Source organism: Scyliorhinus torazame, chromosome 2, assembly GCF_047496885.1.
Source record: "Scyliorhinus torazame isolate Kashiwa2021f chromosome 2, sScyTor2.1, whole genome shotgun sequence".
In the NCBI taxonomy this organism is placed as follows: domain Eukaryota; kingdom Metazoa; phylum Chordata; class Chondrichthyes; order Carcharhiniformes; family Scyliorhinidae; genus Scyliorhinus; species Scyliorhinus torazame.
In genome coordinates this window covers 159,617,742-159,641,180 of record NC_092708.1, presented here as the reverse complement: position 1 = coordinate 159,641,180, position 23,439 = coordinate 159,617,742, and the positions used below count along the sequence as shown (strand labels likewise).

General features: G+C 46.1%; 1 protein-coding gene across 2 annotated transcripts in view; it reads left to right on the top strand.

Moving 5' to 3' along the window:
- The window catches only part of pgap1 (post-GPI attachment to proteins inositol deacylase 1), a 263,763-nt gene that overhangs the window by 76,375 nt on the left and 163,949 nt on the right, over positions 1-23,439 (top strand). Inside the window, exons 7-12 of one of the 2 annotated variants that reach the window (XM_072478690.1) lie at positions 1,199-1,265; positions 2,764-2,872; positions 5,654-5,712; positions 5,803-5,898; positions 6,277-6,326; positions 12,552-12,617. In XM_072478690.1, coding sequence (XP_072334791.1) covers positions 1,199-1,265; positions 2,764-2,872; positions 5,654-5,712; positions 5,803-5,898; positions 6,277-6,326; positions 12,552-12,617 — 447 coding nt within the window. The remainder of the gene's footprint in view (positions 1-1,198; positions 1,266-2,763; positions 2,873-5,653; positions 5,713-5,802; positions 5,899-6,276; positions 6,327-12,551; positions 12,618-23,439) is intronic. The other variant, XM_072478698.1, reaches the window with a different exon arrangement.

The following is a 23,439-nucleotide window of genomic DNA, read 5'->3' as shown; positions in this document are numbered from 1 at the left end:
GGCTACAACACCTGCCTCTGCACCCGCTTCCAACCCCGGCCGATCCGATACCCTGGATATGGCCTCCAGAGGACCTGGCTCAAGCCTCACATGTGCACCGTCGAAATTACCCTGAAAACCTCCCTCCAATACACTTCTCGCTTTGGACAGGACCCAATCATATGAATGTGGTTTGCGCCCCCCCCCCCCCCCCCCGCAATGCTCACAAATATCCTCTACCCCCTCAGAGTCTGCTCATCCCCTTTGTGAGGTGCGCCATATACACCACCTTCAGTTGTATCAGCCCCAACCTCACGCAAGAAGTTGGAGCATTCACCCTCCGGAGCACCTCGCACCACAATTCCTTCCTCCCGCTTTGCCTTAATTCCCTCCAGCGGTGCCTTCTCCCGGAATCACCCCATAAATCGCCGAAACCACCCCCTTCTCCATTCTCCTGTTGTCAGCACTTCCTCCAACAGTGTGGAGGCCGGCACCACCAGGAAGCTCTGTACCTCCTTCTTAGCGAAATCTCGGACTTGCATATACCTAAACATTTCCCCCTGCCCCAACCCATATTTCGCCTCCAGTTCCTTCGGTCCTGCAAACCCCCCCCCCCCCCCCCCCCCCCAGCAACAAATCCTTTAATGCCCTAACTCTTTTCTCCTCCCATAAACTCCCATCCCACTTCCCTGGCTGAAATCTGTGATTCCTCCTAATTGGCATTTCCTTTGACCTAAAGTGCTGGCACAACTGCCTCCAGATTTTCAATGCCACTACTACTATCTGAGTATTTCCCTTGGGCCGTTGGGAGTGGCGCTGTTGCCAATGCCCTCAGCCCTGACCCCCCCCCCCCGCCTGCACAGACTCGCCTCCATCCTGACCCACTGGCAGTCCCCCCCTCTAACCTAGCTCAGCTCCTCAGCCAATTAATTTTTATGTTGCATTGCATGGTTTGATGTGTCGATTTTAAAGGTTCCTTTCTCGTAAATTTTTCATTAAGATGAATAAGTGATAGGAAAAAATATGCATTTACAAATTTTTAATTCTTTTAAAATGTTTAGTTTTACTTTAGATTGTCCATCTTTTCTCTGCAAATGTGTTGTTTACTGTAAACTTTCCTGCTTTGCAAAATATTTTCGGCAGACAGGAATTGAAACCTGATTAGAGTTCCAATGAGAGCAAACCACATGATATGAATGCTTTTTCTTTGTCTTTTCAGGTGTAAAGAGCTGGTCCTAGCCACGGTCAGAGCTTTTTTTGATCTTGTTGATCATCAGACTAATCAGGTAAACTTAATTTTACACACATAGTTATATTTGTTTTTTTAAATTGTTTTCTTGACCCATAGACTTGAATAATTATTATAAATGTTGGTGGATAAATCAGTTTTTGAAGCTTCGAAATATCCTTCCAAAATAGGGTCAACTTATAAGCCAAGTATAGAAATGAATGACTGATGTGGGTATGAGTGGTTGCCATTTTAAATTATCATTGGCTTCTGATGCAAAGAGTGACTGTCTTAAACTCCATGTATCTTTGCAGCGCCACCTGTATAGCCTGATTGATCTCTTGCCCCTAATTATAAGGTAGCAGTAAGTAAAACATGGTTCATACATGGACAAAAGAGCTGAATGCCAGAGGTGAGGTGAGAGTGACTGCCCTTGACATCAAGGCAGCATATGACCGAATATGGCACCAAGGACCCCTCGCTAAACTGGAGTCAATGGGAATCAGGGGGGAAAACTCTCTGCTGGTTGGAGTCATACCTGGCACAAAGGAAGATGGTTATTGTGGTTGGAGGTCAATCATCTCCGTTCCAGGACATCACTGCAGGAGTTCCTCGGGATAGTGTCCTAGGCCCAGCCATCTTCAGCTGCTTTAGCAGATGGACCTCCCTTCCATCCTAAGGTCAAAAGTGGCGATGTGCAGTCATCTGCAAACAATGTTCAACACCGTTTGCAACTCCTCAGATAATGACACAGTCCATGTCCAAATGCAGCAAGACCTGGACAATATCCAGGCTTAGAATGACGAGTTACATTCATGCCACACAAGTGTCTGTCAATTACCATCTTCTACAAGTGAGAATCTAACCACTGCACCATGACATTTAATGGTATTACGATCGCTGAATCCCCCACAATCAACATCCTGGGTGTTACCATTGGTCAGAAACTGAACTGGACTAGCCATATTAATACTGTGGCTATCAGGGTAGGTCAAAGGCTCGGAATCCTATGGAGAATAACTCACTTCCTGACAACCCCAAAGCCTGTCCACCATCTACAAGGTCAAAGGCTCGGAATCCTATGGCGATTTTTAGTGCGATTGTGGCCATGTGTTCCAAATCATGGAACAGATCACATCAAATTGCCCACTAAGACCTACTGAGGGAGCTACCTCTGTTCTCCATTCGGCATCTTTGGAGGCTGTTGAATGGATAGTCAAACTAGATATTCAGCTGTTCCTGTCGTTCAAAAGTATTTGTGGTAGGTTCTGAAGAGTGGTAGCAGGGGTCACTTGTTAGTTTTTAATAGCATCTTTCCACTATAAAAGAGGCCCCTCCCATAGAATCTGAAATAATGGGAATCATACACACTGGCTTTACCAGTTTTATATTGCATTAATAACTGATGAATTTTAACTGGGCTACTTCATGGCTAAGAGTTGGCATTATAAGATTATGCTGTTTTATTATTGACCTGCTCGGTCATCAAATTACTAACGAATTTTTGGTTCATACTTTTTCCAAAACTTAGTTGTGACTTATTGTTTTATTTAAAGATGACAACAGATCTAGAGAGGAGGATGTCTGTTCTGCACCATCATTTTGTCAACTATTCAGAAAAAGACTCTGCTGAGGATAATCTTGAGTCTTCTGCCTCATTCCCAGGTTTGAAGTGGGACATTGTTTAAAATTAATGTTTTTGCCAAATATTTAAAATATGTTTAATATGTGTCATTGTGTCTTGCAGCCATCGGGACAAACACAAGAGTGCCAAATTTTATCACAACAGTTTATACTCCAGAAGAAAAGGGTGCTCGTTGTTTGACATGTTAACTTTGATTGTCCAAGGCATTGCCATGGGTAAAGCAACAGAGTTTCCCAAGGTTCCCCAAGCTCCTGGGTAATTCAATAAAGTTGTAACGATTGAACATATCCCTTTTGTTTGCAGAGAATGGGTCCAAATGTATGGACATATGTTGCCTCTAGCAAGTGTAAATTATCAACATTGCAAACTTAATTGATTATTCTAAATTAGTTGTTAGTGTAGCTATTAGCAGACTCCGGATTGTTCAGCAAGTGTTATCCAATCATGGAATCATATCTAACCGTGGATGTACAGCAGAGAACAGATTGTAATCAATCAGCTTGCGCTTGCAAACCTCAAAAGAAAACGTCTGCCATTAATGTGACTCTGCGATTGGGCAGCACTTGCTGAACAATCCCCAGTGTGCTAATAGCTACACTAAAATCCAGTTCAAGGTAATCAATTGAGCTCATATCATAACTGATTTACACTTGCTCAAAGCAATACGTTCATATGCATAGACCCATTCTGTGCGAGCAAAAGAATATGTTCAAGTCTTGTACATTATTTGAATTACCCAGGGGCTTGGGGAACCTACAGGAGTTCCTGTTGCATTCTCCATGTCAACGCCCCAGCCAATCAGTCGACTTACCAACCAAACAGCACCCTCTTCTCCTGTGATTGATTGATTTGATTTATTGTCACATGTACCGAAGTACAGTGAAAAGTATTTTTCTGCGGCCAAGGGAACGTACACCGTACGTACATAGTAGACAAAGAGAATAATCAACAGAGAACATTGACAAATGGTGCATCAACAAACAGTGATTGGTTACAGTGTGGAACAAGGGGCCAAACAAAGCAAATACATGAGCAAGAGAAGCATAGGGCGTTGTGAATAGTGTTCTTCCAGGGAACAGTTCAGTCTGAGGGGGAGTCATTGAGGAGTCTTGTAGGTGTGGGGAAGAATCTGTTTCTATGTCTGGATGTGCGGGTCTTCAGACTTCTGTACCTTCAGCCTGATGGAAGGGTCTGGAAGAAGGCAATGCCTGGGTGGGGGGGTTCTCTGATAATGCTGTCTGCCTTCCTGAGGCAGCGAGAGGTATATACAGAATCAATGGAAGGATGGCGAGCTTGTGTGATGCGCTGACTGAGTTCACCACACTGCAATTTCTTGCGATCTTGGACCAAGTAATTGCCATACCAAGCTGTGATGCAGTCTGATAGGATGCTCTCTATTGCACATCTGTAGAAGTTTGTGAGAGTCGATGCAGATGCAAATTACTTTAGCTTCCATAGGAAGTAGAGATGTTGTTGGGCTTTCTTAACTGTTGCATCAACGTGAGTGGACCAGGACAGACTGTTGGTGATGGTGACCCCCAGGAACTTAAAGCTATCAACCATCTCCACTTCGGAGCCATTGATGCAGACGGGAGTGTGTGTCGTGCTACGCTTCCTGAAGTCGATGATCAGTTCGTTGATCTTTGCGATGTAGCCACCTGGGTTGGCCACTTCCCGACTTAAAATGGAGAACCGCAAAGGCTGAAGTGAAATTCAACCAACACATGCAAAGACGAGCAAATACAGAAATCATGTGTATTGAAACCTGTTAGAAACCAGACAGCACTGAAACCAGCAGCCATCTGCATAGTAATGAGCAATTCCAAGGCACAATTGCAACAGTTAAGGTGAATAAAGCCAAGCCAGACTCCTTGGCGCCAGCAGGAGCCAAGACAAAGGAAGGCCAACGGACACCTAGGGACTGCCCAGCGATCAGGGAACAGCTCCAGTATTGGAGAAATCGATTCAAGTGATCGGAACGCAGTCCAATCACTTGGAACCAGGTACGAGGTCCGCCCCGAAAGGCGGGAAGCCCCTGGGGACTATAAAGTAAAGCCCCCAAGTTCAAATCGTCCTTCTTGACAGGGTCACTCAGCAACGCGAAGCAACCCCCGAGAGTGAACTGTCCAGCGGCTGCCAACCAAGTAAGTCTCAAATCAACGCTCGCTACGAGGCGCTCCTAGCTACCAGTCCATACCAGCTTTGGAATCCTGCAGACTCGGGACCTGAACGAAAGGCCCATACCTGGTGGACCAGTCCGAAGCTAAGTATTGGCCTTTAAGTGATAGGAATAGTCTAGAAAGTAGAGTTTATGCACGAGTACTGATTTACTGTGTATAATAAATGTGTTTTGATTTGAATCTTACTAATTGGTGTGTTGAGTTATTGATCATTACTTGAACCTCGTGGCGATATCATAAAGATACCTGGCGACTCTAGAGCAAAGGTTAAACAAACAGAGCAAATTACGATTTAAGAGCCAACCAAAAGTTAGCAACACCGACATTTAGAGAGGTTGTTTTCAGTCCACTATGCAACCAAGTGATTTATCTCCCTCCAGTAGTCTGATTCGTCATTGTTTGAGATACGGCCCACCACAGTCATATCATCCGCAAACTGATAGATTGAGTTGGAAACTTATAGATTGAGTGGTATAAAGTGTTGTGATCATTTGAAATTTGACATTCTTGTGTTTGTTCTGATGAGTACAATATGAAAACCTTCAGCAACACATCTCGCTTTTCAGCAATCTTCAAGTTCTATACTACTGTGCGACTGTTTAATACGTGTACTTATTTCAGATCCGTCTGCGACATGGAGTGAAATTAAAACCTACAAATGGACTTATAACAGTCCAGAGGTACTGGATGCTGATTTTATCAAACTTTTCTGGGATATTTTTATCATGTTTTCTGTTTTGAAATTATATACATGCTAAAATATGTTTCAGTTTTCTGCATGGGAACCCAAGGCAACATATTTTCTCTTGCCACTTCCAAGTGAGAGGGAACCCTACACTCATTTATATTGTCGAACAAGCAACTTGGTAAGGAAATCTGCCTTTTTAAAATCAAAATATTGAAGTATTAACCTTTGCTAAAATATTCATTGCCATAAATAGTAAATCATGTGAACATTTTTTAATAGATGGTTGGAAAAAATAAGAGGTGGGGCTAGCATCACAAATTGGTAAATCTGCAACATTGAGAAACTTATTTCCGGTTGATTATTTGCAAACCATTGTTTGTTTAAAAAAAACTTCTATACTTTTATGAAACTGTAAGTATACTTTTTTAAAAAGTATACCTTCTTGGCCCATTGAGAAATTTCTCTGGTGCCTCAATTCATTGATGCGCGCACACCTCAATTTGCATCTTAATCTACTTTTACAACCTCAAATGCATCTGGATTTTTGAATTGTCAGGAACCCAGTAACTGGATCTATGGCTGTATGAAAATTAACCAGTCTATTTGGTAAGTCCGTTTTGACAGCAGTTTTTAAAATTTGTGTAACTGCTTTTGTGTGCACAGTTATGTTAAGATAGTGTATAAGCATTTAAAAATGAGAGGTGACACTTTAGAGAGAGATGGACCTTATGTTCCCTCTTCCTATAGTTTCTTGTAGGAACAAGTTATTGCTTATATTTTGGAAATATAAAAATTTTCAACCAGACCTTGATGCTTGAAACTGTCATCCATTTGATGTGTCATTAATTTTATAAAAATAATTCTAACCATATATGAAATGCCTGTGGGATTGACGAGTTTCATCTGAGTGGATTAAACTGGATCCTCTTTGACACTAACAACAGGTTAAGTTCTGTAGGCTTTAAGCTCATGCATGATAAAGCTGAAGAAAGACTAATATTATGATAACGAAACTTCTCAAACACTACGAGATTAATTCAGATCTGAAATATGTATGATGAAAGCACGGTTTTGAATAGAAACAAAAATATTTAAAACCACTCACCATTTTGATACATTTTTGGACTTGCATACAAAATTTTGTATTGAAATCTTTGCCACTGGCCACTCGTACATGACCCTTGTGTCACCCTACTAACCAGACTCTGTGTTTATCTATCTAGCTGGGTAAATGTAGTGTGACGCCCAAGGTTCAAACATATAAGTCACATCACTGTACTCCTTATAGGAACACATTGCACATGCATCTACAATATCTTTTAGCCTTCAAAGAGCAAAAAAACTGAGATTTAAAATATAAGCCACTCAACAAATTATTGGAAATAAAATTGGGTAAATGAACAATAGGCAACCCAAATAATAGATTTACTTGAAATAGAGACTTTACTATTCACTTCAGAATCAAAACAACAAATGTGCTTTTCTGATGCTATGTCTTAATCTATATCTAATGAGTGAAACACAAAGCCATTACTTATGTGATGGCTCATTGTCGTGGAGTCTTCTAATAATAATAATCTTCCTTGTTACAAGTAGGCTTACATTAACACTGCAATGACGTTACTGTGAAAATCCCCTAGTCATCACACTATGGTGTCTGTTTGGGTACATGGAGGGAGAATTCAGAATGTCCAAATTAACAGCATGCCTTTTTGGACTTGTGGGAGGAAATCTGAGCACCCGGAGGAAACCCACTCAGACACGGGAGAATGTGCAGACTCCGCACAGGCAGTGACCCAAGCTGGGAATCGAACCTGGGACCTTGGCACTGTGAAACAACAGTGCTAACAACTGTGCTATCATGCTGCCTTGTGCCACCATTCTGACTACCCTATCTCCGATTGTATCAGTTTGATTGCTGTCTGTTCTATCTGTTAGTATTAGAATCATAGATGTTTACAGCATGGAAACAGCCCTTCGGCCCAGCTTGTCTATGCCGCCCCGTTTCTATCACTAAGCTAGTCCTACATGCTCGCATTTGGCCCATTTCTCTCTATACCCACCCTGCCCATGTAACTGTCTAACTGTTTTTTAAAGGAAAAAATTGAACCCGTCTCTACCACAGCCTCTGGCAGCTCGTTCCAGATACTCAACGTCCTCTGTGAAAACATTTCCCCTCTAGTCTCTTTTGTATATCTCCCCTCTCACCTTAAACTGATGCCCTCTAGTTCTAGACTCCTCTACCTTTAGGAAAAGATGTTGACTATCTACCTTATTTATGCTCCTCATTATTTTATAGATCTCTATAAGATCACCCCTATGCTCCAGGGAAAAAAGTCCCTGCCTATCCAGCCTGTCCTTATAACTCAGACCATCAAGTCCTGGTCGCATCTCTTCTGCATTCTTTCTAGTTTTTCTTTCTACACTACTATTGTAGCCAAAAATGTTCCAGTTTCTTGAGGATATCCCAGAGCAAAAGGAGATTCAAAACTATTTCACTTAACTCCATTTGATGATTAGCTATTCACAGATCAATATTTGCCGTATTAATACAGCTACCAAATATACATGACATGAACAGCTTTGCAGATTACCTGCGATTGAAAGGAATGTCATGATCCATTGAACAGTTTCAAACACTCCCAAAGACTTGTTAGACACGGGCTAACAGTAACATGACTGACCGGGATCAACATAAATGTTTCAAGGCCTTCAAGAATAAAGTTTGTGGTTTGACCTCCAATGTGCATATCAGCAAGTTATAGTTATGTATTCTCTGCACCTGTAGAAACCGCTAACAATCATTTTTAATCATCTGTGTGCTGTGATCAACAAAATAATACCGAATACCAAATTAAAACTGTCAAACCTGGTCATATCCCCCCCCCCCCCCCAAAAAAAAAAACCTTACTTCCCTACTGATTTTTCTCCCATTTTGCCCCCCAGAAAAAGTTGTAGAGGGAACTAAATGCATCCATGCCTTGCTGAATATCAAATTGTATCTTCATTGAGCTTTAAGGAGCATTGATGCAAAACAGATTACAATCTTCACTATAGACTCCCTTTCTCTTTAGTCTCGAGGCAAAAAAAATTGTGAATTATTTTAAGGATATCAACTTTCCAATAGAAATGCATATCCAACGTGTTGGATCAAATATTCAGAACTGAAAAAAATACAACATGCAGGCATTCTATAGCTTTCTTCAAAAGTCAATATGGATCACCTTTTCATCAAACATAATTGCATAAACAGTGAAATTTCAAGCTAAGCAACTTAGCTTATAGCATTTTAGATTTAATAGCCAGGGTGTTTTAGTTGAAAATGAAAAAGCTTTTCTTTCTTGTGTTTGGAAGTCTTGGATTAGATTTATGGAATTAAAGACCAGATTTGGGGATATTGACTTGTACTATGATATGCATTTGACTCATTTGGGTCAGTGGCAAATGTTCAAGCATTTTTTCTGGCTCTTGACTGCATTGGTATAAATAAAGAAGTGTAACAAAAGCCTCCAGAGGGCAGTATATAATAGTGGCATATTCTCACCATTGATGTTCCTGGACAATGCGCTTCCAGTTTCAGCTGAGTTTTAAGGGCTGCTTCCCCTAAAGACACGAGCAGTCAAGCCCCAATAGACTGTTACTCTTCCTAGCAATGGCTAAAAGAGTGACCTGGGTAGAACTTTGTGATTAAGTTGCCTGTGTGCCATTTTGGGTGCTTATAATACCATTATACTCTGGTATAAGGAAGATATCTGCAGGTTGCTGCTTTATCCTTTATTTATTACAACTTTGCTCCAGCCTCTACCAAAGAGCAGTTCAAATATGGGCCTGAAAACACATTTGCTATTTCTGGATATGCTAAATAGTGAAAAAAGTGTAGATTGAATATCCGGGACAGATTAATAATTTATGCGCTGATACATTTCATTGTGCTCGGAACCAATGCTTTTCCATAGGGTATCTGCAGCCCTTTTAATCAGCTCCATTAGCTGCTTATTTTGTGCAGAAGCAATCAGTTATGCATATCCTAAAATACTGGTTTGGACGCTTCGCCTTTATGAAGTAATCCATGAAGTTCCAGTATGCAAAATTAATTTGGCATAGAAGGCGGGATTACTGCATGTAAATTGGGCATGTCCATTTTTTTCTGTGATGGCAGGCCCACCAAGAGCCAGTACCATCTGTTAGTATACTCACATCTTGACTCAATTTTGAGTTGCACCATAAACCCACAGTAGCACTGAACGGCTATATGCACGTAACAGGTCAGTCAACATTGACTACAGAGGCTCAAGAAGGCGGCTCACCACCACTTCCTCCAGGCCGCTTGGGGATGGGCAATCTATGCTGGTTTAGCCAGTGACAACCAAATCCCCTGAAAGAAACAAAAAAAGTAGGGAAGATGGTTGATATGTAGACTGGAATACCCATAGAAGGAAGTGTGTTTCTGCTGCCCCTAGAAAGAAGAAAATACGTGCATTTGTAAAACACGTTTTCAAAACGTTCCCAGTACATCCTCAAGTGTTTTTCAGTCATTTTGAAGTGTAATCATTATGTAGGGAACATGTTAACCAATTTGCCCACGAGTCACAATGTGATAATGACCATATAATTTATTTTAATGATGGTAGTTAAAGGGTAAATATTGGCCAGGATACTGAAAAGTACACCACTGCTCTTCTTCAAATAGTGCCATGCAACCATTTATATCTAACTGAAAGGGCAGGCAGCGCCTCCATTAAGTATTGCATCCAGAAAACACAATCTCTCACTAGATGCAGCCTGGGTTTTGTGCTCCAGTCTCTAGAATGGAACTTGAACTCACAACCTTTTCATTGAGGAGCAATAGTGATATGGCTGAACCATGGGTGAGGCCACAGGTAGGCTTAGGGCGGCACGGTAGCACAGTGGTTAGCGCAGTTGCTTCACAGCTCCAGGGTCCCAGGTTTGATTCCCGGCTTGGGTTACTATCTGTACGGAGTCTGCATGTTCTCCCCATGTCTGCGTGGGTTTCCTCCGGGTGCTCCGGTTTCCTCCCACAGTCCAAAGATGTGCGGGTTAGGTGGATTGGCCATGCTAAATTGCCCATAGTGTCCAAAAAGGTCAGATGGGGTTACGGGTTTTGGGGGGGGGGGGGGGGGGGGGGGTAGGATGGAGGTGTGGGCTTGGGTGGGGTGCTCTTTCCAAGGGTTGGTATAGAATCAATGGGCTGAATGGCCTCCTTCTGCACTGTAAATTCTATGTTTCCCAAGTGTGGCTGAAGGGAATAAATCAAAATGTTGTCTTTAGTTGACTTTTCCACCTTCGGTTGTGGAAATAGCAGGATGTGAGAAAAAAATATAACTTGCGAAGTGAGGCCACAAGACAAAGAAAAATACCAGTGTCAATTGTTACAGAGAAGTTTACAAATAGTACATCAATATGCATAACAGTTCTTCATCCCCAAGGCCTTTTTCCAAAATGTAGACTAAGAAAATGTAGTCTAATCGTGGCATTTGTGTGGGGGGCTAAGAACTAGAGAATTCCCAAACCGACACTGCATAGACGGAAAATCAAAGGGGGCTTGGCTTTACCAAACCTACAATACTACCACTGGGCAGCAACGGCAGGAAGAGTGAGGGGATGGGTACAAGAACCTAGTACAGATTGGGTACAAATGGAGAAGGCCTCGTGTAAAGGAACAACCCTCTCGGCCCTGACTACAGCAGCGCTCCAATCCCCCTCCACAAAATACACAACAAGCCCAGTGGTAGCCGCCACGCTGAGAACGTGGACCCAGCTGAGACAACACTTAGGGATAACTAAAATGTCACCCATGGCCCCCCATCTGTGGCAATCACAGATTTCCACTCAGCCTTGCTAGATACTACCTTCAAAAGATGGAGGCGGGATGGGGGCATATTGACGGTCGGGGACTTTTACGTAGGGCACAGACTGGCGACACTAGACGAACTGATGAGGAAGTGGAAACTAGCAAAAGGACAGGAAATGAGACACCTCGAAATAAAACACTTCCTCCGCAAAGAGACAGTAGGATATCCCGGGGCCCTAGAAGCCACACTACCAGAGGACCTGATAGGCACAAGAAGGGTGGGGGGGCTATGTGGGAGCATATACGAATGGTTACTGGACAGAGCTCGAACACCATTGGACGAGACAAGACTGTAATGGGAGGACCAACTGGAGACAGAGGTAGGGTGAGGGCTCTGGAGCGAAGTGCTGAGCAGGGCTAACTCCACCGCATCCTGTGCAAGGCTCAGCCAAATGCAGCTCAAAGTGATGCACAGAGCGCATCGGACCAGAACCCGAATGAGCAGGGGACGACGACCATAAACCGACCCAGAGGGCGGCAAACTATATAGGGGCAATTAAAGGAAAGACAAAATAAACCTCTCTCTACAATAAAGTAAATTAACGCAGGTAAGAAAAACATGTGTGTGTGTGTATATATAACTGTTAAAAGTATGAGAAATTTCGATAAAAAGATTTTAAAAAATAAATAAATATGAATAACAGTTCGTGGTGGATATGGTGAATGGAACTTTGGGGTACCAAGGATAATTGTGATCTATTGATGAGCTAATTTCCACCCCCCCCCCCATATTTGCCATGCCCCCTCCCCCATATTTGTCATGGGGAGATATTTAATTTATACTTGGCAAGAGGAGGATAGGAAATGATGACATCAAGAAGAAGAAATATATTTATATTGTATGACCTTTTGATGTAGTTATTTGGGGATTTGAGATGCCTCTGTGACAGTAGAGCTAGCACAGTGGGTAATCCTTGTTATTTTCTGACTTATGTTTTGTTTTTGTTTTTTTATGATAGTGCTGGGAGATGGAACCCTTTCCCTTTTTATGCTCTCAGTGACCACTTGAAGTACTTCACTGTTAGGTATGACATGGACTGGTTGCATTGCAGGTCTAGTGTCTGCATTGCTCATGTAGCTGAATCCCAATGCCAGAAAGGCACACCTACTTGCACCAGAGCATGATTCAACACAGTGTACAATTCTTTCTTTTCTCTCTCCTTCCTTCCCACCTCTCCTCCCCCACCTCAGTTCTACATATGACTTAAATCAGAGATTTGCAACAATGCATCATTGGAAGATTTCTAAGCATGTATTTTTCTTTGACTGCACTTGTAGATGTGATGATGCTTCCACCTCTCCATACTGTTTGTAACTGATCCACGCAATGTTTTTCAGGACTAGAATTTTAAATAGCTGTCAAATGTAAATAATTGTTAAACCTGCAGCGTGCAAGTGTGTATATATATATATATATATATATATACCGGAGTGTCAAGAGCACATTTAGAACACAGAGATAATTTGTTTTGGGTGACATTAACATTAACAAATCTATTAGAAAATAGATTTGCAAGGTGACAAGATGCTTTATGTTGAGATAATTCTAGTTTATGTCACAACTACTGAGTTAAAAACAAGTGTTCCTTGCGTAGCTCATTCCAGTTACTAACCATTATCAGTGCGCAAAATTGTTGTCGTTTTAGACCATGCAATGTTACGCTGTCATTGGTAGTCGCTCATTGTTTTTTCATTCTTGGCTGTATCAGCTGGGCCGTGTGACAAGTAGCAGAAGTGATTCATCCTGGGATAATTTTGCACATCTTTGATCAGTCGAAAAAAAGTAATGTGAGACCTGGAAGCAAGTCATTTGTCTACAATATAAATGGTTGTTTGGTGCAGAGCCCAATACATCCCGAGATGTCGGAACACAAAATGAAACTTCCAAAATCACGGCAGAGAAAGTACAGCAATTCATTCGAACAAATGTTTCATAATTAAAAGTTGAAAAATCAGTCCTCTGAAGTGATTTAAGCTAAACGTTTTTAATAAAAGCATTATCTCGATTGGGCATGCCATGTTCAAATGCTGCTTTTGACTGTCGTTCATAATTGTGTTCCTGACACAAGAATAAGTCGGGCCTTCACTGCTGACGTATTCTTGGTAGAGTGAGAGAAAGATACATGGGCGGTGCTTTCCCATTGTCCCACTAAATGGATTGAAATGGAGATAATCCTAATTTGAAATCGCAATATCATTTAGAAACGTTTTTTAAAAAATAAATGTTTTATTAAAGTTTTTCCAATGAGCGTTTTTACATAACAAAAATAGAAATACAGATAGTAATAAAAAATAACAATAAACATATCCCAAAACTTAGTGAAACTACTTACACAACATAATTTTTAAAAAAACAGAACAAGGTGGGTTTTGTCTCCATGCCCAACTCACATTATATCAACAGTACCCCCACCTGAACACCCCCTCCCCCCTGGGATGCTGCTGCTGCTGACACTTACTGCTCCCCTAGAAAGTAAAGGAAAGGTTGCCACCGCTGGGAGAACCCCATCAAGGAGCCTCTCAAGGCGAACTTTATTTGCTCCAGGCTGAGGAACCCCGCCATATCGCTAACCCAGGTCTCCACACCCGGGGGGTTTGAGTCCCTCCACATTAGCAAGATCCGTCTCCGGGCTACCAGGGAGGAAAAGGCCAGTACCTCGGCCTCTTTCGCTTCCTGCACTCCCGGATCCTTCGACACCACAAATATCACTACTGTTGGACTCTCCTTCACCCGAGTGTCCAAAATCCTAGACATCACACTCGCAAACCCCTGCCAGAATTCTTTAAGCGCCGGGCATGTCCAAAACATATGGGCATGGTTCGCCGGACTCCCTGCACATCTTGGGCACCTGTCCGCCACTCCAAAAAACGTACTCATTCTTGTCGCCGTTATATGCGCCCGCTGCACCACCTTAAACTGAATTAAACTGAGCCTGGCACATGAGTTCACCCTGCCCAGGACGTCGGCCCACAGGCCCTCATCCAGCTCCTCACCCAGCTCCTCCTCCCACTTGCCCTTCAACTCCTCCACTGAGGCTTCCTCCACCTCCTGCAGCTCCTGATATATGTCCGACACCCTCCCCTCCCCTACCCAGATGCCAGACACCATCCTGTCCTGGATCCTACACGGGGGCAGCAGCGGAAATGTCCCCACCTGCTTTCTAAGAAAGTCCCGAACCTGGAGGTACCTGAACGCATTCCCCGGGGGCAGGCCGAACATCTCCTCCATGCCTGCATGCTAGGGAAAGTCCTGTCTGTAAACAGGTCCCCCATCCTCCTAATACCTGCCCTATACCAGCCTTGGTATCCCCCATCCAACCTACCCGGAGCAAATCTGTGGTTATTCCGTATCTGGGTCCACACCGAGGCCCCCTCCTCTCCCCTGTGTCTCCTCCACTGCCCCCAGATCCTCAGTGCCGCCGTCACCACTGGACTAGTGGTGTATCGCGCCGGCGAGAATGGCAGCGGAGCCGTAACAAGTGCCCCTAGACTGGTGCCCCTACACGACACTGCCCCCAACCGCCCCCACGCCGCCCCCTCCTCCATCATCCATTTCCTGATCATGGCCACATTGGCCGCCCAGTAATAACTGCTACGCTCCAAGAATACCCTTTTGACTCGGGGGGGGGGGGGGGGGGGGCTTTATTTGTCTACACAAATCCCGTCGCAATCTTATTCACCCACTTAAAGAAGGACTTGGGGATGAAAATAGGGAGGCACTGAAATACGAAGAGGAACCTGGGGAGAACCGTCATCTTCACAGTCTGCACCCGTCCCGCCAAGGAAAGCGGGAGCATATCCCACCTTTTAAACTCTCCCTCCATCTGCTCCAGTAGCCGGGTTAAGTTGAGCCTGTGCAGGGCATCCCAGTTCCTGGCCACTTGTATCCCCAAGTACTGAAAGCTCCTCTCCACTATCCTGAGCGGGCGCTCCCTCAGTCTCTCCTCCTGGCCCCTACCGTGGACCATGAACGGCTCATTCTTCCCCACGTTCAACTTATACCCCGAGAACCTCCGAAGTCCCCCAGAATCCGCATGACCTCCCCCATCCCCTCCTTAACGGGTCTGAAATATACAACAGGTCATCCGTGTAGAGGGAGACACGGTGCTCCTCCCCTCCGCGCACCAATCCCCTGAAGTCCTGAGCCGCAATGGCCAACGGCTCAATTGCCAGGACAAACAGCAATGGGGACAGGGGACACCCCTGTCTCGTCCCCCGATGCAGCCTGAAATATTCTGACCTTAGCCGGTTTGTGGACACACTCGCTACAGGGGCCTGATACAGCAGCTTGCCCCACACTATGAATCCCTCACCGAATCCAAACATGCCTAGCGCCTCCCACAGATACTCCCACTCCATCCTGTCAGAGGCCTTCTCCGCGTCCATCGCAGCCACCACCTCCACCTCTTTCCCCCCCCCCCCCCCCCCCCCTCCCTCCCTCCGAGGGCATCATGATAATATTCAGGAGCCTCCTCACATTCGCGTTCAGCTGCCTGCCCTTAACAAAACCCGCCTGGTCCTCTCCAATCGCTCCCGGGACACAGTCCTCTATTCTGGTGGCCAGAATTTTTGCCAACAGCTTGGCATCCACGTTCAGGAGCGATATCGGCCTGTAGGACCCACACTGAAGCGGATCCTTCTCCTTCTTCAGGATAAGCGAGATCAATGCCTGTGACATTGTCGGAGGGAGGATCCCTTTCTCCTTTGCTTCATTGAAGGTTCTCATCAGGAGCGGGCTCAGCAGCTCCGAGAACTTCTTAAAATTCTACGGGGAAGCCGTCTGGCCCGGGGCCTTGCCCGTCTGCATGCCTGCCAGATCCCTGACTACCTCCTCCAACCCAATCGGGGCCCCCAGTCCCTGCACCCGCTCTGCTTCCACCCTTGGGAACCTCAACCGGTCCATGAACCGCCTCATCCCTTCCCCCTCCCCGGGGGGCGTTCCGACTCGTATAACCTTCCGTAGAACTCCCTGAAGACTTAATTGACCCTCTCTGGGATCAGCACCATGTTGCGTTCCCTATCTCGCACTTCCCCCAATCTCTCTGGCCGCCTCCCTCCTGCGCAGCTGGTGCGCCAGCATCCTACGCGCCTTCTCCCCATACTCATAAATTGTCCCCTTCGTTTTCCTCAGCTGCGCCTCCGCCTTCCCCGTGGACAACAGGTCAAACTCCGCCTGTAATTTCCGGCGGTCGTTCAACAGCCCCCCCCCCCCCCCCCCCCCCCGCTCTGGGGCCTCCGCATACATCCTATCTTCCCACCAGTCTCTCCCTCTCCGCCCTCTCATTCTCTCTATGGGACCTAATGGAGATTAACTCTCTCCTAATGACCGCCTTCAGAGCCTCCCAAACCACTGCCACCATCACCTCTCCTGTGTCATTCGCTCCCCCATAATTCTCAATACTCCTCCTTATCCGCCTGCACACCTCTTCGCAGCCTTGCAGCCCCACATCCAGTTGTTAGAGAGGGCACTGATCCCGTTCCGCCCCCAGTCGCAGGTCCACCCAGTGCGGGGCATGGTCCGAGACCGCAATGGCCGAGTATTCTACCCCCTCCACCCTCGGGATTAAAGCCCTACTCAACACAAAGAAGTCTATTCGCTAATAGACTTCATGGACATGGGAGAAAAAGGAAAACTCCCTCGTCCTTGGCCGCGTAAACCTCCAGGGATCCACTCACCCCATCTGGCCCATGAACTTCCACAAGACCCTGGCCACCGCCGGCCTCTTTCCGTTCTGGACTTGGAACGATCCAAGCTCGGATCCAAGACCGTATTAAAATCCCCTCCCATAATCAGGTGACTTATCTCCAAGTCCGGGATCCTACCCAACACGCGCCTCATAAAGTCCGCATCGTCCCAGTTCGGGGCAGATACATTCACTAACACCACCTGGGCCCCCTGCAGCTTGCCACTCACCATTATATACCTGCCCCTCCTTATCCGCCACGATGCTTCCCGCCGACTAGCCATCTCCCTTTTTCGGCCAACCGCGTGCCCCCGCCTCCCCCTCCTGCTCTCTCCCCGGCGGCCCCCTCGCCCGACTCTCCATCCATACCCCTCACCTGGCTCCCCTTCAGTCAGCAAAGCAGCACCCCCCCCACCCCCCCCCTGTAGAGTAGAGGGGGGGGGGGCAAGCGCCATCTGGGACCTCCCCATGCCTCGTCTGGGGTATCAAAATAGTGGTGCCTGTCCTGGTATGTTACCCACAGTCTCGCCGGGTGCAGGAGCCCAAACTTCACCCCTTTACTGTGGAGGACCGCCTTCGCCCGGTTAAAACCTGCACGCCTCCTCGCCAGCTCAGCTCCCAGGTCCTGGTAAATTCGGATCTCGCCATTCTCCCACTTAATGCTCCGCTCTTTCTTCGCCCACCGCAGGACTCGCTCCCGGTCTGCCAAGCGCTGAAACCATATCGCCCTCGGTGGCTCGTTTACCCTCGGCTTTCTGGCGAGAACACTGTGCGCCCCATCCAGCTCCAAGGGCCGCGGGAAGGCCCCCGCGCCAATCAGCATCCCCAACATTGTGGCCACGTACGTGCTCGCGTCCGCCTCCTCCGCTCCTTCAGGAAGGCCCAGGATCTGCAGATTGTGGCTCCAAGGTCATCCAGCCTCTCCTGCCATCTCTTATGGAGCACCTCGTGCACCTCCACTTTCACCGCCAGGCCCAGGATCTCGTCCTCGTTCTCCGCCACCTTCCTCCTCACCTCCTTGATCTCCTTCTCCTGTGCCTTCTGGGTCACCACAATTCTCACCATGGAGGCCAGCATCTCCCTTTTCAGCTCCATGAAGCAGGTTTTAAGGAGTTCCTGCTGTTCTCTGGCCCACTGGGCCCACATCTCCCGATCCTCTCCGGCCGCCATTTTGTCCTCCCGGAGCTTCTCGACCTTCTTCCCCGGGTTCGTGCGTCTGCCAGCTCTGCTCATGGTCTTTTCCATGCACCAGTGGGTGGGGAGCTGTCCCACATCTGTTCCCACGCCGGTCCCACCTGCCACCGCCGCTTCTTTTAGCGGCTCGAAACACCGATCCCAGAGGGAGCTGCCGTTTGCGTGACCTAGCAGGTCATGGCCGCTCCCGGAAGTCATAATTTAGAAACTTAAGATAAGCTCTCAAATATGACCCCCAAATATGTTAGAAGTTGAGATTTTGAGATACAGGCAGGGATTCTCCCCTACCCGGCGAGGCGGAGGGTCCCGGCGGGATGGAGTGGCGTGAACCACTCCAGCATTGGGCTGCCCCAAAGGTGCGGATTTCTCCGCACCTTTAGGGGTCAAGCACTCGCAGTGAGGGGCTAGGTCCATGCCAGAGTGGTTTCGGCTCCACCGGCTGGCGTGGTAGGCCTTTGGCGCCACGCCAGCCGGGGCTGAAAGGACTTCGTCGGCCGGCGGAAGTCCGCGCAGGAGCGTCAGCGGCACGTCATTTACGCGTCGGCCATGGTGAAGGCTGTGGCCGAGGCGCAGGGAAAAGAGTGCCCCCATGGCACAGGATTGGTGGGCCCCGATCGCGGGCCAGGCCACCGTGGGGGCACACCCTAGGGCCAGTTCGCCCCCCCCCCCCCCCAGGACGCCGGAGCCCGCCCGCGCCGTCTAGTCCCTCTGGTAAGAGAGGTGGTTTGATTCTCACCGGCAGGACGGGCATTCCAGCAGCGGCACTTCGGCCCACCAACCGGCGCGCGCGATTCCCGCCCCCGCCAAATATCCAGTGCCGGAGAATTCGGCAACCGGCAGGGGCGGGATTCATGTCAGCTCCTGGCGATTCTCCGACCTGGCAGGGGGTCGGAGAATCCTGCCCACAGTATATGAATAAATTGGGAATGATAAGATTGAGTTCAAATTTAGGAAAGCAACTTCCACCTCTATTGTAACTGAAGCATAGCATTTGAGAGGGAATACCAAGTTGAGAAATATAATACAAGAATTAACATTTTAAATTATAGGGTCAGAGTTATTAATTCAGTGACTCAGTCCTTGTTTTACTTGAATCAATCAAGATTACTGATGCCAATTAATCTAGAGTGGCATATTTGTATAGGAGATCAAACAATATCATTATAATAAATGATGCTCAATTATGTTTAACGCTTTTTTGACAAACCACATCCGCGATGCTGAGGACGTTGTGGATAGCACGTTTAGCGAGTTGGTCACACCGCAGGTGAAAGGTACTGAGGGAGATAGAAAATGGGTGACCAAAAGACAGAGCAAGAGTAGGAAGGCAGTGCAGGTGTCCTCTGCGGTCATCTCCCTGCAAAACAGATATACAGCTTTGGATACTGTTGAGGGAGATGGCTCACCAGGGGAAGGCAGCAGCAGCCAGGTTCATGGCACCGTGGCTGGCTCCGCTGCGCAGCTGGGCAGGAAGAAGAATGGCAGGGCTATAGTGATAGGGGACTCAATTGTAAGGGGAATAGACAGGCAGTTCTGCGGACGCAATCGAGACTCCAGGATGGTATATTGCCTCCCTGGTGCAAGGGTCAAGGATGTCTTGCAGCGGCTGCAGGACATTCTGGGGGGGGGGGGGGGTGGGGGGGGGGGTGAACAGCCAGCTGTCGTGGTGCACATAGGCACCAACGATATAGGTAAAAAATGGGACGAGGTCCAACAAGCTGAATTTAGGGAGTTAGGAGTTAAACAAAAAAGTAGGACCTCAAAGGTAGTAATCTCAGGATTGCTACCAGTGCCACAAGCTAGTCAGAGTAGGAATGTCAGGATAGAGAGGATGAATGCGTGGCTCGAGAGATGGTGCAAGAGGGAGGGATTCAAATTCCTGGGACATTGGAACCGGTTCTGGGGGAGGTGGGACCAGTACAAACCGGACGGTCTGCACCTGAGCAGGACTGGAACCGATGTCCTGGGGGGGGGGGGGGGGGGCGGTTTGCTAGAGCTGTTGGGGAGAGTTCAAACTAATGTGGCAGGGGGATGGGAACCGATGCAGCAAGTTGGAAGGTAGTAAAACAGGGACAGAAACAAAAGGCAGTAAGGGGGAAAGTGTAAGGCAGAGAAGCCATAGTCAAAAATCAAAAAGGGAGACAGTACAAGGTACAGTGACTGAGGGGAGCTCAGTGAATAGGACCAGGAATACTAAAAGGAATAAAACGGGAAGTGAAAACATTAATGGTAAGTGACGAGGCAGGTTGTTACATGAAGATATGGGTTCAACGACAAGGAAAATTAGGAGAACGGTTAAGAGGAAATATAACTTGAGAGGTTACTGATCGAGGTGTTAAGATTCAGAACAGAGGTATAAAAGCCAACATAAGTGTACTTTACCTGAATGCTCGTAGTATTGGGAATAAGGTAAATTAGTTGATGGCGCAAATCAACGTGAATGACTATGATTTAGTGGCCATTGCTGAAACATGGTTAAAGGATGGTCACGACTGGGAGTTAAATATCCGAGGGTATCAAACTATTCGGAAGGACAGAGTGGATGGTAAGGGAGGTGGTGTAGTTCTGTTATTTAAGGATGACATCCGGGCAACAGTAAGGGATGACATCGGTGCTATGGAGGATAAGGTTAAATCCATTTGGGTGGAAATCAGGAATAGTAAGGTGAAAAAGTCACTGATAGGAATAGTCTATAGGCCACCAAATAGTAACATTATGGTGGTGCAGGCAATAAACAAAGAAATAACTGATGCATGTAGAAATGGTACAGCAGTTATCATGGGGGATTTTAATCAACATGTCGATTGGTTTAACCAGGTCGGTCAAGGCAACCTTGAGGAGGAGTTTATAGAATGTATCCGCGATAGTTTCCTAGAACAGTATGTAATGGAACCTACGAGGGAACAAGCGGTCCTAGATCTGGTCCTGTGTAATGAGACAGGATTGATTCAGGATCTCATAGTTTGGGATCCTCTCGGAAGGAGCTATCACAATATGGTGGAATTTAAAATACAGATGGAGGGTGAGAAGGTAAAAATTAAGCACTCGTGTTTTGTGCTTAAACAAAGGAGATTACAACGGGATGAGAGAAGAACTAGCTAAGGTAGACTTGGAGCAAAGACTTTATGGTGAAACAGTTGAGGAACAGTGGAGAACCTTCCAAGTGATTTTTCACAGTGCTCAGCAAAGGTTTATGCCAACAAAAAGTAGGAAGGTAAAAAGATGGAAAATCGACCGTGGGTATCTAAGGAAATAAGGGAGAGTATCAAATTGAAGGAAAAAACATACAAAGTAGCAAAGATCAGTGGGAGACTAGAGGACTTGGAAATCTTTAGGGTACAACAGAAAGCTACTAAAAAAGCTATAAAGAAGAGTAAGATCGATTATGAGAGTAAACTTGCTCAGAATATAAAAACAGATAGTAAAAGTTTCTACAAATATATAAAACAAAAAAGAGTGGCTAAGGTAAATATTGGTCCTTTAGAGGATGAGAAGGGAGATTTAATAATGGGAGATGAGGAAATGGCTGAGGAACTGAACAGGTTTTTTGGGTCGGTCTTCACAGTGGAAGACACAAATAACATGTCAGTGACTGATGGAAATGAGGCTATGACAGGTAAGGACCTTGAGAGGATTATTATCACCAAGAAGGTAGTGATGGGCAAGCTAATGAGGCTAAAGGTAGACAGGTCTCCTGGACCTGATGGAATGCATCCCAGAGTGCTAAAAGAGATGGCTAGGGAAATTGCAAATGCACTAGTGATAATTTACCAAAATTCACTGTACTCTGGGGCGGTCCCGGTGGATTGGAAATTAGCAAACGTGACACCACTTTAAAAAAAGGAGGTAGGCAGAAAGCGGGTAATTATAGGCCAGTGAGCTTAACTTCGGTAGTCGGGAAGATGCTGGAATCTATTATCAAGGAAGAAATAGCGAGGCATCTGGATGGAAATTGTCCCATTGGGCAGAAGCAGCAGGTCATAAGGGCCAGGTCGTGCCTAACTAATTTAGTGGAATTGTTTGAGGACATTAACTGTGCGGTAGATAACGGGGAGCCAATGGATGTGGCATATCTGGATTTCCAGAAAGCCTTTGACAAGGTGCCACACAAAAGGTTGCTGCATAAGATAAAGATGCATGGCATTAAGGGGAAAGTAGTAGCATGGATAGAGGATTGGTTAATTAATAGAAAGCAAAGAGTGAGGATTAATGGGTGTTTCTCTGGTTGGCAATCAGTAGCTAGTGGTATCCCTCACGGATCAGTGTTGGACCCACAACTGTTCACAATTTACATAGATGATTTGGAGTTGGGGACCACGGGCAATGTGTCCAAGTTTGCAGACGACACGAAGATAAGTGGTAAAGCAAAAAGTGCAGAGGATACTGGAAGTCTGAAGAGGGATTTGGAAAGGCTAAGTGAATGGGCTAGGGTCTGGCAGATGGAATACAATGTTGACAAATGTGAGGTTATCCATTTTGGTAGGAATAACAGCAAAAGGGATTATTATTTAAATGATAAAATATTAAAACATGCTGCTGTGCAGAGAGACCTGGGTGTGCTAGTGCATGAGTCGCAAAACGTTGGTTTACAGGTGCAACAGGTGATTAAGAAGGCAAATGGAATTTTGTCCTTCATTGCTAGAGGGATGGAGTTTAAGACTAAGGAGGTTATGCTGCAATTGTATAAGGTGTTAGTGAGGCCACACCTGGAATATTGTGTTCAGTTTTGGTCTCCTTACTTGAGAAAGGGCGTACTGGCACTGGAGGGTGTGCAGAGGCGATTCACTAGGTTAATCCCAGAGCTGAAGGGGTTGGATTACGAGGAGAGGTTGAGTAGACTGGGACTACTCAGTCTACTCACGGGGAAGTAGATTTAGGACTGAGTTTAGGAGGAACTTCTTCACCCAAAGGGTTGTGAATCTATGGAATTCCTTGCCCAGTGAAGCAGTAGAGGCTCCTTCATTAAATG